At 35.2% G+C, this 15,131-nt stretch overlaps 2 protein-coding genes across 4 annotated transcripts; one reads left to right on the forward strand and one right to left on the reverse strand.

Moving 5' to 3' along the window:
- The first annotated feature begins 1,737 nt into the window (after positions 1-1,737).
- LOC102623833 (cytochrome P450 87A3) lies at positions 1,738-4,360 on the forward strand. Its single transcript, XM_006477529.3, has 8 exons — positions 1,738-2,305; positions 2,408-2,729; positions 2,813-2,962; positions 3,114-3,365; positions 3,453-3,542; positions 3,637-3,715; positions 3,814-3,920; positions 4,016-4,360. The coding sequence occupies exons 1-8, from the start codon at positions 2,112-2,114 to the stop codon at positions 4,250-4,252; spliced, it is 1,431 nt and encodes a 476-aa protein (XP_006477592.2). The 5' UTR covers positions 1,738-2,111; the 3' UTR covers positions 4,253-4,360.
- Positions 4,361-4,511: 151 nt separating this feature from the next.
- LOC102614729 (protein HAPLESS 2) lies at positions 4,512-14,445 on the reverse strand. 3 transcript variants are annotated; one of them, XM_006477343.4, is made up of 18 exons: positions 14,073-14,445; positions 13,564-13,707; positions 13,329-13,417; positions 12,438-12,477; positions 11,275-11,332; positions 11,121-11,181; positions 10,337-10,415; positions 9,586-9,720; positions 8,066-8,260; positions 7,715-7,795; positions 7,533-7,633; positions 7,191-7,308; positions 7,072-7,104; positions 6,895-6,988; positions 6,698-6,786; positions 5,949-6,064; positions 5,227-5,327; positions 4,512-5,135 (listed from the first exon to the last, which is right to left on the reverse strand). In XM_006477343.4, the coding sequence occupies exons 1-18, from the start codon at positions 14,274-14,276 to the stop codon at positions 4,732-4,734; spliced, it is 2,142 nt and encodes a 713-aa protein (XP_006477406.2). In that variant the 5' UTR covers positions 14,277-14,445; the 3' UTR covers positions 4,512-4,731. The 3 variants fall into 3 exon arrangements, with proteins under 3 accessions (XP_006477406.2, XP_015385165.2, XP_006477407.2); XM_015529679.3 differs by having other exon boundaries at positions 9,586-9,723; XM_006477344.4 differs by lacking the exon at positions 9,586-9,720.
- Positions 14,446-15,131: the final 686 nt, after the last annotated feature.

A 15,131-nucleotide genomic window follows, 5' to 3' on the forward strand; every position in this document is an offset into this window, starting at 1 on the left:
AAGCTAACCATCTGAAACGCTTTTCAAGTTTTAAGACTTTCCAGTTACTGGATGGCAAGCAAGCTGGCTTGGGATGTACCATACGAACACGTGTAATATGCATCCGAAAGATTAGCAGCTAATCAACGGAAGTCAACCGTATTGTTAAAGCTCAGCCGTTCGATTGTTCTACAAAACAGCAGCTGGTGAGCAGGATAGAGATTAGAGCTTCCCCCTCCATGGAAATTTTATATTAAACTTCTCACTGTTTCAAACTCTTTGCATGTGGGCTCCCACCAGAAGATTTGTGTTATTTTGCAGTCAAAACAAGACAAATAGGAACCCTCTAACTCTTGGTTCCTGTCAGCAGACAAAAAGAGTTCTCATATTGATATAATCAAAGAAGCTAACTTAATAAATTTAATAAGGAGTAAACAGAGAATTTGACTTCAGAGCAAGTTAGCAGCACCTTTTCGACTGTAATATCATGAAAAGAATAATAATTTGTTTCAAGATTCCCACTATTAGTGGTACTGAGTTGTCATTGTTGTGCACCCCTTAAAGGGAACCTCTTACGAGCTCATTCTAATTTCTAAGCAGTTACAGTAATCTGTGTCATCCTCTTAAATAAACCCATTCATGATTCAACTATTTTGCGACTTTTCTTCATTAAAGACACTTTTAAGATAACAAAAACAAATTGTACATTAATTGCAAATATGGGGTGGTAACAAACAAAAAATAAAAAAATAAGGTTCATTTATTGCACAATGGGGTGTAACAAAAGACTGTTCATTGTCTCACTCTTGAGATTATATATGCATGTATGTGTATCAGTGTATGTGTGCGTGTATATATATATAATTGGGAACTTTGCATATAATTGAAAAGGACTTAGCATTAAGAACCTTGCATATAATTGTGACAATATATAATCTAATAGCAGAATGCATATAATTGAGTCACAATTCACAGTAACCTACCTACATTGCATTGCGGTAGTTGCTCTGCTCCATGTGGTTTGAGTCCGTGGCTCAATGGGACGGTGGGACGGTGCTCTATGTATCGAATGTGTTAACCTGGAAAGTGAAAGTGGGAAAAAAAAGTAAAAAAGAAAAAAAAAACCTAGCTTTAAGGTACCTACTCGTTGAAATTTTCTCTAACCAAATGAAAACAAAACCAGATACAGTAGTTACATGCATATCTAGAACACTCCATATGGAATCACTAGTGATGTATGCGAAGAGATTTGAGTGTTTTGACATTAAGATTTGAGAACATGAGATAATGATCGCAGCTAAAGAAGATCTAGGAAAAGATCCAATTCTGAAAAATAAAAGAGAGAAAAAGAACATCAGAAGCATCTTTTGCGGCATTAACATCACAAAGATACTTGAGTATTTAGCCTAGATATTGAGAAGATTTCAAGCAGTTGGCAAAAACCATTTGATTTCAGTATTAAATGATGTATTATAGATTGGTTCGAGATACTTAAGTTTGGTCAGACGGATCTTTTGATCCTCTATCCACTCAAAGTCTAAGGAAAGCCCCTCCTGTTCCTGCTAAACCTCCTTAAAAAAAGCCAGAATTGTGCCTCGTGCTCCTTGGTTCACATTACATGTCATCTTACCCTTAATCAAAAATGCATCTACAAGATATGAGAAGAGACAGAGAGGAACCATCTTGTGAGTTGTGATGCTTCACAGTCATGCTAGGCTCTTACCACAAAAAAAGATTTAAAATTGCCGTTGACAAAGGATAATGAAGTGGTCACTAGACAGAATTATTCTAAACTATTCTACTTTATTCTATCTTCAACTGCTGGTACAACTTTTTGTTTTATGCAGCCAACTGCACAGAAACCTGGAGCCTAAATTATTATAATTTAATTTGCTAACTAGTTGTAAAATGCCTGCCTATTTAAGAAGGGTACCTCATGGTTGATGAGATACATGCCAGCACCTCCTTCTCCTTTCTGTCTATTCTTCTCACGTTTCCCACCTCCAATTCTTCTTGTTTCTTGTAATCATAACCTGTCCCATTTCCATTTTTGTTAAAATCAGTATCTACATTATATAGTCCTTTCCTGCAATCCAAGATCTTCACTTTACTTGCATTTACATTTGAGTAAGATGTGGGCTTTGTGCATTGGAGCCCTGGTTTTTGTAAGCATCACACATTGGCTTTACAGATGGAGGAATCCCAGATGCAATGGGAAACTCCCTCCTGGTTCAATGGGACTGCCACTTCTCGGAGAAACCCTTCAGTTTTTCGCTCCCAACACTTCTTCTGATATACCTCCCTTCATCAAGAACAGGATGAAAAGGTAACGTATAACCTCCTCTTTTATTGTTCAACCAGTGCTGCGGTCATAATTAGGTCCCACTCTTCACATTTTGTTCTGTTTCTGATGTGCTTTTACTTTCAGTTACGGGCCAATATTCCGGACTAGTTTGGTGGGACGGCCAGTTATAATATCAACGGACCCTGATCTCAATTACTTCATCTTCCAGCAAGAGGGACAGTTTTTTCAGAGCTGGTATCCAGATACATTCACAGAGATCTTTGGACGACAAAATGTGGGTTCGTTACACGGGTTCATGTACAGATACCTCAAGAACATGGTGCTAAACCTCTTTGGCCCTGAAAGCCTCCGGAAGATGCTCCCTGAAGTTGAGCAGGTAGCAAGAGCAAGATTACAGCAGTGGTCAAGCCAGGACACAGTGGAATTGAAAGAAGCAACTGCAACTGTAAATTCTTACACCCTTCTTCATCCCAGTTAAAATAATGCACCAAATTTCCTGTTTGGGGACTAACAATTCTATCTTTGCAGATGATATTTGATCTGACTGCAAAGAAGCTGATAAGTTATGACCAAGAGAAGTCATCGGAGAATTTAAGGGAGAACTTCGTTGCATTTATGGAGGGATTAATCTCTTTCCCTTTGGATATTCCAGGAACAGCTTATCACAAATGTCTACAGGTAAACAAAATTCAGCCAAATTAGTATTACTATTGCGCCGTCAGTTTCTTCTTCTTATTCTCAACCGAATGAGTGGCTTTTCGCTCACCATATTCTCAATTGAATGAGTGGCTTTTAGCTCACACTCTTGATTTCTCATAATTTTTCTCAGGGTAGAGAAAGAGCAATGAAGAAGCTGAAAAACTTGCTGCAAGAAAGACGAGCAAACCCCAGGAAGGAGCAGAGTGATTTTTATGATTATGTTCTAAAAGAACTTCAGAAAGAGGGAACAATCCTAACAGAAGCAATTGCCCTGGATTTAATGTTCGTGCTGCTATTTGCCAGCTTCGAAACAACTTCTGTAGCTATAACTTTAGCCATAAAATTTCTATCGGAAAATCCTCTCGTGCTAAAGCAACTAACGGTATGGGAAAATTTATTGTTTGAAGTTACAAAAATCTTTTTATTGCTTTTCCAACCGACATGCTCTACATGTTTATATCCTTCTCAGGAGGAACATGAGGCAATCCTGAAAAATCGAGAAAATGTTCATTCGGGGCTTACATGGAGAGAGTATAAATCAATGACATACACATTTCAGGTAGGCTTTCACAAGCACTTTTTCATTTGTCTAAAAAGTATTTAATAATGTAATATGTAGCTTAATTTTACAAATTTATGGATTCAACTCGCAGTTCATCAATGAAACAGCTAGATTGGCAAATATAGTTCCAGGAATCTTCAGGAAAGCCCTTAGAGATATCCAGTTTAAGGGTATGTGAAAAATATATATTACTGTATTTCCAATCACAAAAAAGTGTTTGTGTACATGCAGATAATTTGACATGCACTAAAAATGTGTAATGGTGCAGGATATACCATTCCTGCAGGTTGGGCGGTTATGGTCTGTCCCCCAGCTGTCCACTTGAATCCAGCAAAATATGAAGATCCCCTAGCCTTCAATCCAAGTAGATGGAAGGTGGGTCAAACAACTTAAGTCACTTACACGAATATAAAATAATCAAAATAGTTACTTAAGGACTCCTAATCACTCTTTAAAGTGGTGTCATCCAGGGAATGGAAACAAACTGTGCATCTAAGAACTTCATGGCTTTTGGTGGTGGCATGAGGTTTTGTGTTGGAACAGACTTTACCAAAGTGCAGATGGCTGTATTTCTCCATTGCTTTCTCACAAAGTACAGGTGGCAAGCAATCAGAGGAGGTAACATAGTTCGGACTCCTGGTATACAATTCCCAAATGGTTTCCATGTTCGGATCATAAAGAAAGATGCGACGCATGAGTCTACATGATCAAACCCGAAGCAACAAAAAGGCAAGCAATTTGTGTGGCTAACGCTAAACGGAGGACAGCATATTATCACTCAGAATTCCTATTCTCAGACTGCAAAAGGAATCCCAGCCGAGCTACAGTATATGCTTAGGTTAAAATTTTGAGTCACAGAGTTTTGTGCTTTCAGTTCACTGTGTCATCATATACTTGAGAAAGTAAAAAAGGCAGATCATCTATGGTATTAAAAGATATCAATCTTCATGCTTTAAAAAGAAGAGAAAAGATCAAAGTTTAATTGTAACAATATGTGAAAATTAACTTTCAGTATATAAATTATACATCAATGTGTTGTCAAAAACATTCCGTAACTATATTAATATATTATAAACAAAAGTATCATCATCTCTTTAGAGCATGGCTTATACTGCGAATGATCCAACAGCCTGTGTTAAAATGATCTTGCCTCTCGTCTAGACGTCTGCTCATCTCGAATATTCATTTAAGAAGACTCTCTGAACTTTCTGCGTCTATGATGCCCAATATGGTCATTCTTCCCTGTGTCCAAGTAGAGTTGCTGCATAACACTTGAATTCTTACTACGCCCATGCTTATGCTTGTCTTTTTGAACATGGTGAAGATAATAATAATAATCGGTGTCCCTGTCTGAATGTTTATGCTTGTGATCACTGTGAATACCACTTCGTCTACGTCGAGCTTCAAGCTTGTGGTGCCTGCCCTCCTGCTTGTGATGTTTTCTAACATGAACATGGGGGTGATCAACATCAATATGGCGACTCCGAAAATCTCTGATTCTCTGATTGTTAGACTGAAAATGGTCATCCCACCAGTCATAGAGAGGATCAAACAGTCCTTTTTGATGTAAAAGCCACAGTAGCACAAGCACTGGAACCCAAAGTAGAACAGTGTTTCTTAATTTAATCCAAGTTAATTCACTCTTAAACACAAAATTTTGAAAAAAGAGTATTACTTCTACCTGTTGGAAAAATAGCCAAAACAAGACCAAACAACACTAGCCAACTCAAGCATATATATTGTATGTGGCAGCTGAAGTCAAAGAAACTGGAGCATTTCCTTCTGCATCATAATAATAATATGACATTACATGAACTTCCAGAATATAATAACTAAGGGAAGCTAGAAGTAGGTGAAAATAGAATTCACCTTGTCTAATATAGAAGAAATAGAGACACATATATTACACGCCATATCTAGGCTGTACTCTATGAAAAATTGGAAAAAGTTGAAAAGAAGGTTAAAGATACCTCATAGGTATATAGAATGAGTTGGAAATGAGTTAAGAAAATTACAATTATCAGGAATTATATCCCAGGATAATCCTCCTCTACCATTATGCGAATATCAACATTCAGAATTGGAAAAAGATCAACTTAGAACATGGGGGCTATTAGCTTTCTATGTTCATGTAGATGCAATAAGCTTTTAAATTCAGTATAATATAGATAAACAACAGTTCACTTATCCAATCCATTATTGCAGAAAAAGATTTTGAAAAGTCTGTTACGTTACAATAGACATATCCGCACAAGCTTCAGCATGTGAGTTCTGAAAATTTTCATACAGAGCATACATGGACACCCAATGTTGACGGATATGCTTAGTTCACATGTAGATAAATTTGCCTTGTAGAGGAAAATTTAGTGAAACATGGGTCCAAAATAATTCATGTAAAAGTACCTGCATGCTTTTCCAGTAATGAAGTCCCTCAAACCTTCCCAAAGCTTCTTTCCAATGCTTTCAATGGACTCAAAGAAATCATTTATACTGCTCTTTGGAGGTTGAAAGGGAGTAATCTGCATCAAATTAATGACCATGCCAGAAAACGGACAATTACTAAGCAGTTTTCACAATGCAATTTTTAAAAATGCAGATTTTCTTTCAATTACAGCTTGGATACAATCATTGGGCCTCTTACCATCACAATTAAAACTATAAGAAGTCTTGTTTGTTATTGTTATGGTTGCCACTGCATCTAATCCTCATGAACTTTGTAATGTGCAAATACAACTCCAAGAGATTAAGGAAAATAAATTCAAGGACATAAGGTTTCTTTTGCTAATGGACTCAGATGTTGCAGAATGAAACAGTACATCGGTCATGACTTCAGCTAAGCTATCCAATGAATTGCCATTCATAGACAATCAATTAGTTCCAGATATCTAGTAGAGAGACGAATGCCACATTTTTATTTAGAACAAATCAACAAATAAACAACTAATATTCTTTGCACTATCAAGATTCAAGAATGTCCTTGATAAAGCTCCACCATTATGCAGCATTCTTAAGCTTTAGAGTAGCAAAACCTAAAGTAAGACTCAAATATTTCATTCAGGTAAAATTTCTTCCTACCTATGATTTAATTTTCAGAAATTTGGGCTAGTAATAGAAGCCTGCTCAACAAATCATAATTTTAAAACTTTCCCAACCTGTGAACCATTGTCAAGGACGGTAGCCATGGTACTGAATTGGCACTCAGCTCTATCGACTTCACTGAAATCAGAGTCCTTTAATATAGCTGCATCCACATATAACATTTATCAATGAGACAAACACTGTCTTGCAGTCTCATTAAAGTTTAACCTAAAACAGCCAGAGATGCTAAAATGGCCATGTTTTAAGTTACCCGAACATGTATATTTTGCTGCTTGATTAGTTGTTGGATATATTTTGAATGATCGAATTGAAGTTTCTTTAGGCTTTATTATGAAGTACTGTTCCTGCAGCCATACCAACTCCCAATGATGGCATCCTTCGTGATGAGACATCTTAAACGAATTTTTTTTTTTAATTAAAAATATACCTCCATGAGAGTAACACCTGTTGAGCAATCAAACTGCAAGATGGAAAAACACATCACAGTTTTACTGAATATTTTCAGACTTCAATAGAAAATGCTGAGGAAAAGTTTGTAAAGGATACCGTTAAGCTATATGACGCTTCCACTTCACCAGTATTCTGAGTCGTGATTGTAGCAACTCCAAATTGTGTAAGTGCTTCAAATGTTGGGATGATGACGCTTATGATTTTTCCTGGGCTCCTACAAGCAGATAAAACCTGAAACTTAACAATATTGAATAATGACATTCACTAAATAAAAGGACACGATAAAACATATGATTTGGCATGCATATTAAGGGATCATTCTTTGACACTCTGAATCAACAGAGAAGTTCCAGCTCTGCAAATTCATGTTGATGAAGAGATCATCACCAATTATTAACTAAATAGAACTAGACATTAATCGTTCAGACAAGCATTTACCTTTGGTAAACATATTCTATATCATCAGCTCTTAGTTCTATCAACAAATTTGAATTAAGAACTTCGGTGACACCTATAGAGAATGAATGAGACCCTGCATTCTGCACCAAAATCAAAGTGTTAAGCCAGCCAAATAATAAAACTTCCTTCCAAATCCAATCTGCAATTTTTGGAAACATAACTGGATGCTGGTTCATCCTTTCAAACCTTCCTTCCACTCCATATAGAGGGAGCTGATTCCTGTTAATTCGGTTCTGATCAGCCTGTCAGAAACAGCAGCAATTCAGGAATAATATGTCACTTTTTCTCTATTGAAACCATCCACAAGGATTACCAACGATTTAACAAGTTAAAAACTAAAAAGTCACATACCACTGAACCTAACAATTGTCATGACTCTAAGCAAGAGAGAATCAGAAACATAATTACTACTACAGCACAAAAAAGTATTCGCCTACATAAACTTTACAAATTTTATGGAGAAAAATTGAAAAGGAATAACGAAAATCACAAAAAGAGTTTAATATACTAACTTCTCGATAATTCCACAACTGGTTGTGCAAGCAACTCCAAAATGGTGAAGAGCAGAAACTCGGCTGCCCATTAAATGCCTCATAGCTGACACCGATTTTGTTGCATTCAAGACCATCTAAGGTAAATCTCGTTCTCTCAAGAAGCATCCACATTGAAAAATTCCCCCCCAAGTCTTGTGGTTGACCAGGGCCACCCTTCCACATTATAAAGGAAAAACTATCAGCAAATTAACATAACCACTATTCTGTGAACAAATTTGTGATTCCTTTGCAAACAAATCAGCCAAATTTTTACAGGAGACATAACAGAAGGGAAATGTCATTCGTTTTACAATTCATCGCTTTTGATAAACTTCCTTGATTGGGCCATGAAGTTACACCTCCCTACGTGCTAATCCAAAGTAACGGTCTCTGATGGATTATAAAATGAAAGCTCAACACTAGACCAGGTAAATCAAGTAATCACTGAATCTACAGTTTAATTAATATTTCAATAATAAGTTTCAGTTGCAAACTAGTATTATCTGATCAAAGCAAGCATCCATTCTGTAACTCTGTATATCACAAGAACATAACTAGAAGCCATAGCCTGCAACATACAAACTCTCTACACACTAATCTCTCAAAAATCCCTTGGTGTATGGGTAATGAGTAGTATGCAGGCTATGGCTTGAGAGATAAGTGTGTAGAGAGTTTGTATGTTGCAGGCTATGGCTTCTAGGTATGTTCCTGTGATATACAGAGTTACAGAATGGATGCTTGCTTTGATCAGATAATACTAGTTTGCAACTGAAACTTACTATTAGTTTCAGCATCTCTACATGATTAGAGATTGAACTGTTCTATTAGGTTCAGCGTCACTCTATAAAAAATTTTCATTCACCCAAGAAATTTTGAAAATTCATAGAATCTTTGTAGTTCAAAATTCAATTCCAAGCAATATAAAACTTTCATGCATTATCTTCTGTTAAGAGGAAAGAAAGCTGCTTTATAACAGAAAAGAATGCGAGTGAAGTCATTTCTTCTATACTATTCCAAGCGCTTGCTAAGAATTCATATATTCAAATAATTTGAAGAGCTACATCTGCATTCTATTCTTTGTCACAAGAAAGTTTAAACATCTGCATGCATATGAACTCAATATTAGCTTACTATTAAAACTTAGTAAGATAGACAATTAGTACCTATGCCAAATAATGGAAAAGAAGAAGTTTAAAAAGCATCAGGCAGTGGCTCTGAAGGACACTTAAAATTTTATTTCACGCTCAAGGCTGACTAAATAGGAATCTGCCAGTTTTTTAAAATTGATTTTACTCATTATATTGTTGATAGCTTGTTGGTTTCCAGAAACATATCCACTATTTCCCACACTAAATCAATCGCAGATAGATGACACAATTTATTGCAATAATTTGTTGAACTCAGATACCAACAACGAGAAACCTGATCTGGCTGGATTTTTGCTTGAATATATAGCTAAGGCACCATAGTCACAATTATTAAAAGTACAGAAGGCATACCTGCCTAGGAATGACGAGGTAGAACTCCTCGAATGACGGAATATTAGTATACCCAACAAAATCCCCAATAAGATTAACCTTTAAAAAATTATCAGCGGAGGTTGCTGTTCTATTTTCAGGGCCCACTGTCACTTCCTGCTAACAAAGAACAACGTCCGAAGCTTTCATTACTAAACTATATTCCTCTTCTTTATTTAAATTAAGACAATATAGATGCACAATAATTCAAACCAACATTCCATTCTGGTGGCAAAATGTAACGCCATATTGCCAGAAGGCACCTCAATACACATTATGCAGTGGTTCTTGAAGATTGAACAGCTAATATTGATTGAGTCTCCCACAGGAAACCAGTTTAAAACATATGATAACATAACAAAAAAAGGTCACTGATGTAGGTTAGTTAACCTAACTGGTCAGATTGGGAGGGTACCGGAGGTCTAGGGTGCAAACCCAGATACATGGGTCGGGAGAGGACTGGGTTGCCATCATGCTATTATTATTATTATTTGAAAAACGGTATCAGATATATAAACTACTCAGGTGAAGAATTTATTTCAGTGCATCTTACACAAATATAAAGCAATCTGTGTGCATGAAGCATTTGGGTGCTTTCATGCGCAATGTTAAATCAAGAACATGATCAAGACAGAAAATGAGTCCAGTAAATAAAATTCATGGGTTCTAAGAATATGTACATAAAATTCATGAATTTTATTTACTGGACTCAGGATATGAAAAAACAACATACCGACACTTTCGACCCAGTCTTCACCTCAATTCTAACACTAAATCCTATAGATCGTTGCCCAATACCAAAAACATGGAACCTGTATGCAGCAAATTAATAAATTAGGGTATAAGTATTTAAGCTTGTGAAAAAGTTATAAAAAGCGAGAATTCACTTCTATGCGACTAAGCGTACACAAAATATATTGCCTCAATAATTTAAATCAGTAAGCTATTGTGACAATGCAATGTATTACCATTAGAATGTATCATTTTCAGCATTGCGAGACATCATTGGAGTGGATAACTATTTTGCAGTACTTCAAAATAAATTGTTATTGTAAAATAAAGGCCCATGCAACACATGCAACAATCTTATGACAACTGAAAAAGGTCCATTTGTTATTCAGCAGAGCCTTTAGTACCAAAACTCAATAAGAGAACTAATGTTCAAGAAGAGAATCCCAACAAAACTGATGTGAATGAGATATTTTAACTCTTCAAAAGACTCTTTTTGAAACCAATGATTAAAAGAAGCTTATAGAAGATCTTTTCGACCATTTCTCAGTCAAACCAAACATAGGCACTAAGAATTTATGAGACCAATCGGCTGGATGAAAGTCAGCATAAGAATTTATGAGACCAATCTGCTGGATGAAAGTCAGCATAAGTATGTAACGAAAAGTTCATTTTCAATCCATGTGAGCATCCAAATTAATAAATATTACATTACATAATTTTCATAGAGGAAAATTTACTTAGAAACTAGAATCAAGGCCTAAGAAAAATATTAGTCCAAGCCATACCAATCACCTGGAAATCGGAGACAATGTGCAGTATTTGCCTTTCCTTTCAGCAACTTGTCAACTAATCAAAATAAAGTAAAAGTCAAACTCCAGACTCACAAAACACAACATGCTTGAAAATTTTCAGATATTGAACACTACAAATATCACATACAGACATTTCCACATGATGAAGGTATCCGCCTTTGGGGCCCACAAGGGCAGCAAATTGGCTGCATAGAGAGGGGAAAAAAGAAAAAAAGGTTATTTCAAAAGCGTATTCACAGACATATTTCAATAATACACATGTAATAAAACCATCGTTAGAGTTAAGTAACTATTGTTTGGACCCTTACCTATGAGTGTAATCTTTTGGGTCAACTAGTAACTTAATATGGTATCGGAGTCAATTTTAACCAAGGGCAGAGGCGGATATAGTGTAGGATTGAGCCCCCACTGAAAAAAAAAAAACTCATTTTTGTTTAAAAGAAAAATTAATAAATTTTTAAATAATCCCTGTCATATTATTAAATAGTCTAAGTTTTTCCAGTTTCTACAACTACAGTAGAGAGAACATTTTCAGCAATGAAATTTATGAAGAATGAACTTCGGAATCGGATGGGAGATAAATGGATAAATAATAATTTGATTGTTCATGTAGAAAAGATGTATTTAATAGTATTGATAATGAATCTATTGCACAACGTTTTCAGAATATGAAATCGCGTAAAGAACAATTGTAATTGTGTTATCAAAAAATTTATATATTCAAGTTTCAGCTTTTATATTTTGTTGTCATTTAATTTAGCCCTCGGTAAATTATTTTTCTAGATCCGCCACTGACCAAGAGGCTCAGTGTTTGAATACACCCACTAGATTTCTATTTTCATTTGTTTGTTGGTCCACATGACGAGACAATTTAGACTTGTTAGAGCTTACGGCTATTGTTTGGGTGTTGCTCTACTAGCTTAAGTTTTTGGGTCAAGTCATTAATTAATAGCCATAAAAGAGAAAAAATATAAAAAGAGAACGGATTGCATGAATACCACAAGGACAAAACACAAGTGAAAAAAAAAAATAATAACTGTGATGAAAGATGTCTCGATCAACATTAACCTATACCAAATTTGAGCGTCAAATATACTAACAACTTTCAACTCTTGAATTCAAGTTCATTCGTTGTTTTATAGCAAGATCTCAAAATCAGAACATCAAACTAACTTTCAGTATATATGTGACATATGACCACAATATCATAACTTTACAAGCAGTATAGGACTCAAGAAGGAAAAATAATATGGAAATAGCAAGTGAGATTCAAAATGTTAGAAATTCTACCTCAGTGTGCTCAATAATGTGGCCATTTTCATCTCGCAACCTACAAAACAATAAATAGAAGCCAGTACAGTGAGCCAACACATAAATCCTTACTCTCAAGTAGTGATATAATTCAAAATAAATAAATAACAGGAAAGAAAGCTAAAACGTAATTAACCATAGGCTGCACTAACTATCCTCGAATCAAATGCCACCAAGAATATCACTTTCCATAAAATAATTCATTGAAAATTGGTGATGATGAGGTCAATTATACTGCGGTTATTCATGCATTTCCTGTGTATGAGTAGCACAAGTAATTTAAGGCATATGTTTATTCAATTACCAAAATGCACACATATTAATATACAGTCCTGACTGATTAGTAACTATTCACATCAATTTTAGTGACTCACATGGATAATTACGCGGGAAAAATGAAGGCTACTTAATAACAAGCAGAACGCGAATCAATTAATTGGCTGCTAAATCACATCTCCGGGGCATCATGATTTCAAGGCAGAAATTTGGAGGGCATGAAGCAGCAAAAACTCATCGCACAAAGAAAATAAAATTACCATTTCGTCCAGAACATTTTCACTGAACTGTCAATAGAACTATATCATCCCAATAATGGAGATGCAAGATTTCAAGGCAATTAATGCAACTAGAGACTGCCATCTGTTAGATTTTGGCGTACATAAAATAGTTGGTAGGTTGATAATGTGGCTAAAAAAGCAGTGTAAAATGTTGAAGCATGTAATCAAGCCAGCCATATTTATGATAAAAAATCATAAGCATGAGAAATGAATATAATAAAAGCAAAACAACTACTGTCTTTAAATGGCTTATTTTTTTCAATTTTGCAAAAACTTAGGGAAGAGAGAATAAAAAATGTAAGATGTTACTTGCCTCTCACAGATCTTCACAACATCTGCACCGGCATCTGGCTCACATTTCCGTGTTTTCATGTAGAACTCTTGAGGTTTATAAGGAACATCCTAGTATTCCAAGCAACAAATAGATTATTTTTCATGTTGAATCTGAGTAAAATTTCTGTTCAATAAATTAACTGGGGAAAAAAAAAGAAAGAAAGAAAAAAGAAAGCAGATGCAAAAATGGATGCACTAAAAGGATATTCTCATACTCGTATGTAAGTTAGCTCATAGACAGCATAAGAAGCGGTTTTGTTGACTGTCAATACTGGTGGAATTCTCACTGTTCGCATCTTTTGTGTTGAATTCTCCTCCACCTCCACTACTTCCGCCACAATAGAAGCCTCGCCTCCACTCTTACAAAAAGAATTTGACAAACAGAAATAAAAAATTTCAAAAAAAAAATCTCATATTATCAAAGAATAAATTGAGGGAAACACTTCACTGATAGCACTACTCTAATCCTTTCTCAACAAAAAAAAAAAAATCGAAAAACGCTCAAAATGTATCTATCAATTAAGCAATAATCGTTGTTCCTTGTTTTCAAGATTTGAGAGTCTCATCAAATTACATAAATAAATTTACTAATTGTGACACTTAAAAAAGTAATGAGCCGTTAAAACGCCAAATTAGTAGATCATTCGAAACCCTAAAAAGGAATTAAAGAAAATAAATCAGGACACATCAACATAATTGTTTAAAGAAAGAGAAAATCGGTTACCGAGCCGCTAGGAACCGCCATGTTGAGTACAATCTTGGTGGTGCAATTCAAGTTGTCACTGTCCGTACGCTTTTCGCATTTTTCAAGTTTCGATTTTGAAAGAATTTGAACTCCGACCACACATCGTGGACTCAGAAGATTGAGAATACAAAAGAGAATTAACAGAAAGTGTTTCAATTTGAGGGATTTTGTTTGGTTTCTCATCTTTTTTTTTTCCTTTTGTTTAGAAAATGGATGAGTGAAAGAGTGTGTTGATAGTGAGTGATACGCTAAAATGGAGCGGTTTGGCGGGGGTGGTGGTCGTTTTAAAAACCGCCGTTGTAACGGTATTTTTTCAAATTATTTTTTTATGGCGATGTTTTAGCCAATGTGATGCCGGGAACTTCACGCTGTGAGCTATACGACAGCGTTTGGCTTTTTCCTTGATATTGTTTAGTGATTTTTACAATCACCCACGTGTTTGTTTTGCCTCTTTTAAAAATACACAAATACTTTTTTTTTTCAGTGCCCACCTAAAGTTTACTTTTTATTGCATTCATCCACTTCCGTCTAATTTCCGTTAGTGGATTTAACGGAATGTTAACGAAATGACCTTTTTACCCCTCAAAATTACAATTTAACCCAAAATAAATGGAAATTAGAGATAAATTAGATGGATTTAATTTTTTTCAAAGGTAGATGCTAGAAATTGGAGGAAAATAGTCTTTGTTGCTTGCTAAATTTAGAAAATTTGTATTTATTTTTTTGAAAGAAAAAAAATAAATACAAATTTTCTAAATCTAGTAAGCAACAAACACTATTTTCCTCCAAAAAAATAAATACAAAATTTCTAAATTTAGTAACAAACAAACACTATTTTCCTCCAATTTCTAGCATCCACCTTTGAAAAAAATTAAATCCATCCAATTTATCTCTAATTTCTATTTATTTTGGGTTAAATTGTAATTTTGAGGGGTAAAAAGGTCATTTCGTTAAATTCGCTAACGAAAATTAGACGAAAGTGGACGAATGCAACAAAAAGCAAACTTCAGGTGGCGTGCTTAAAAAAAAAGTGTTTGT

The sequence above is a fragment of the Citrus sinensis genome, chromosome 3 (genome assembly GCF_022201045.2).
Source record: "Citrus sinensis cultivar Valencia sweet orange chromosome 3, DVS_A1.0, whole genome shotgun sequence".
NCBI lineage: Eukaryota > Viridiplantae > Streptophyta > Magnoliopsida > Sapindales > Rutaceae > Citrus > Citrus sinensis.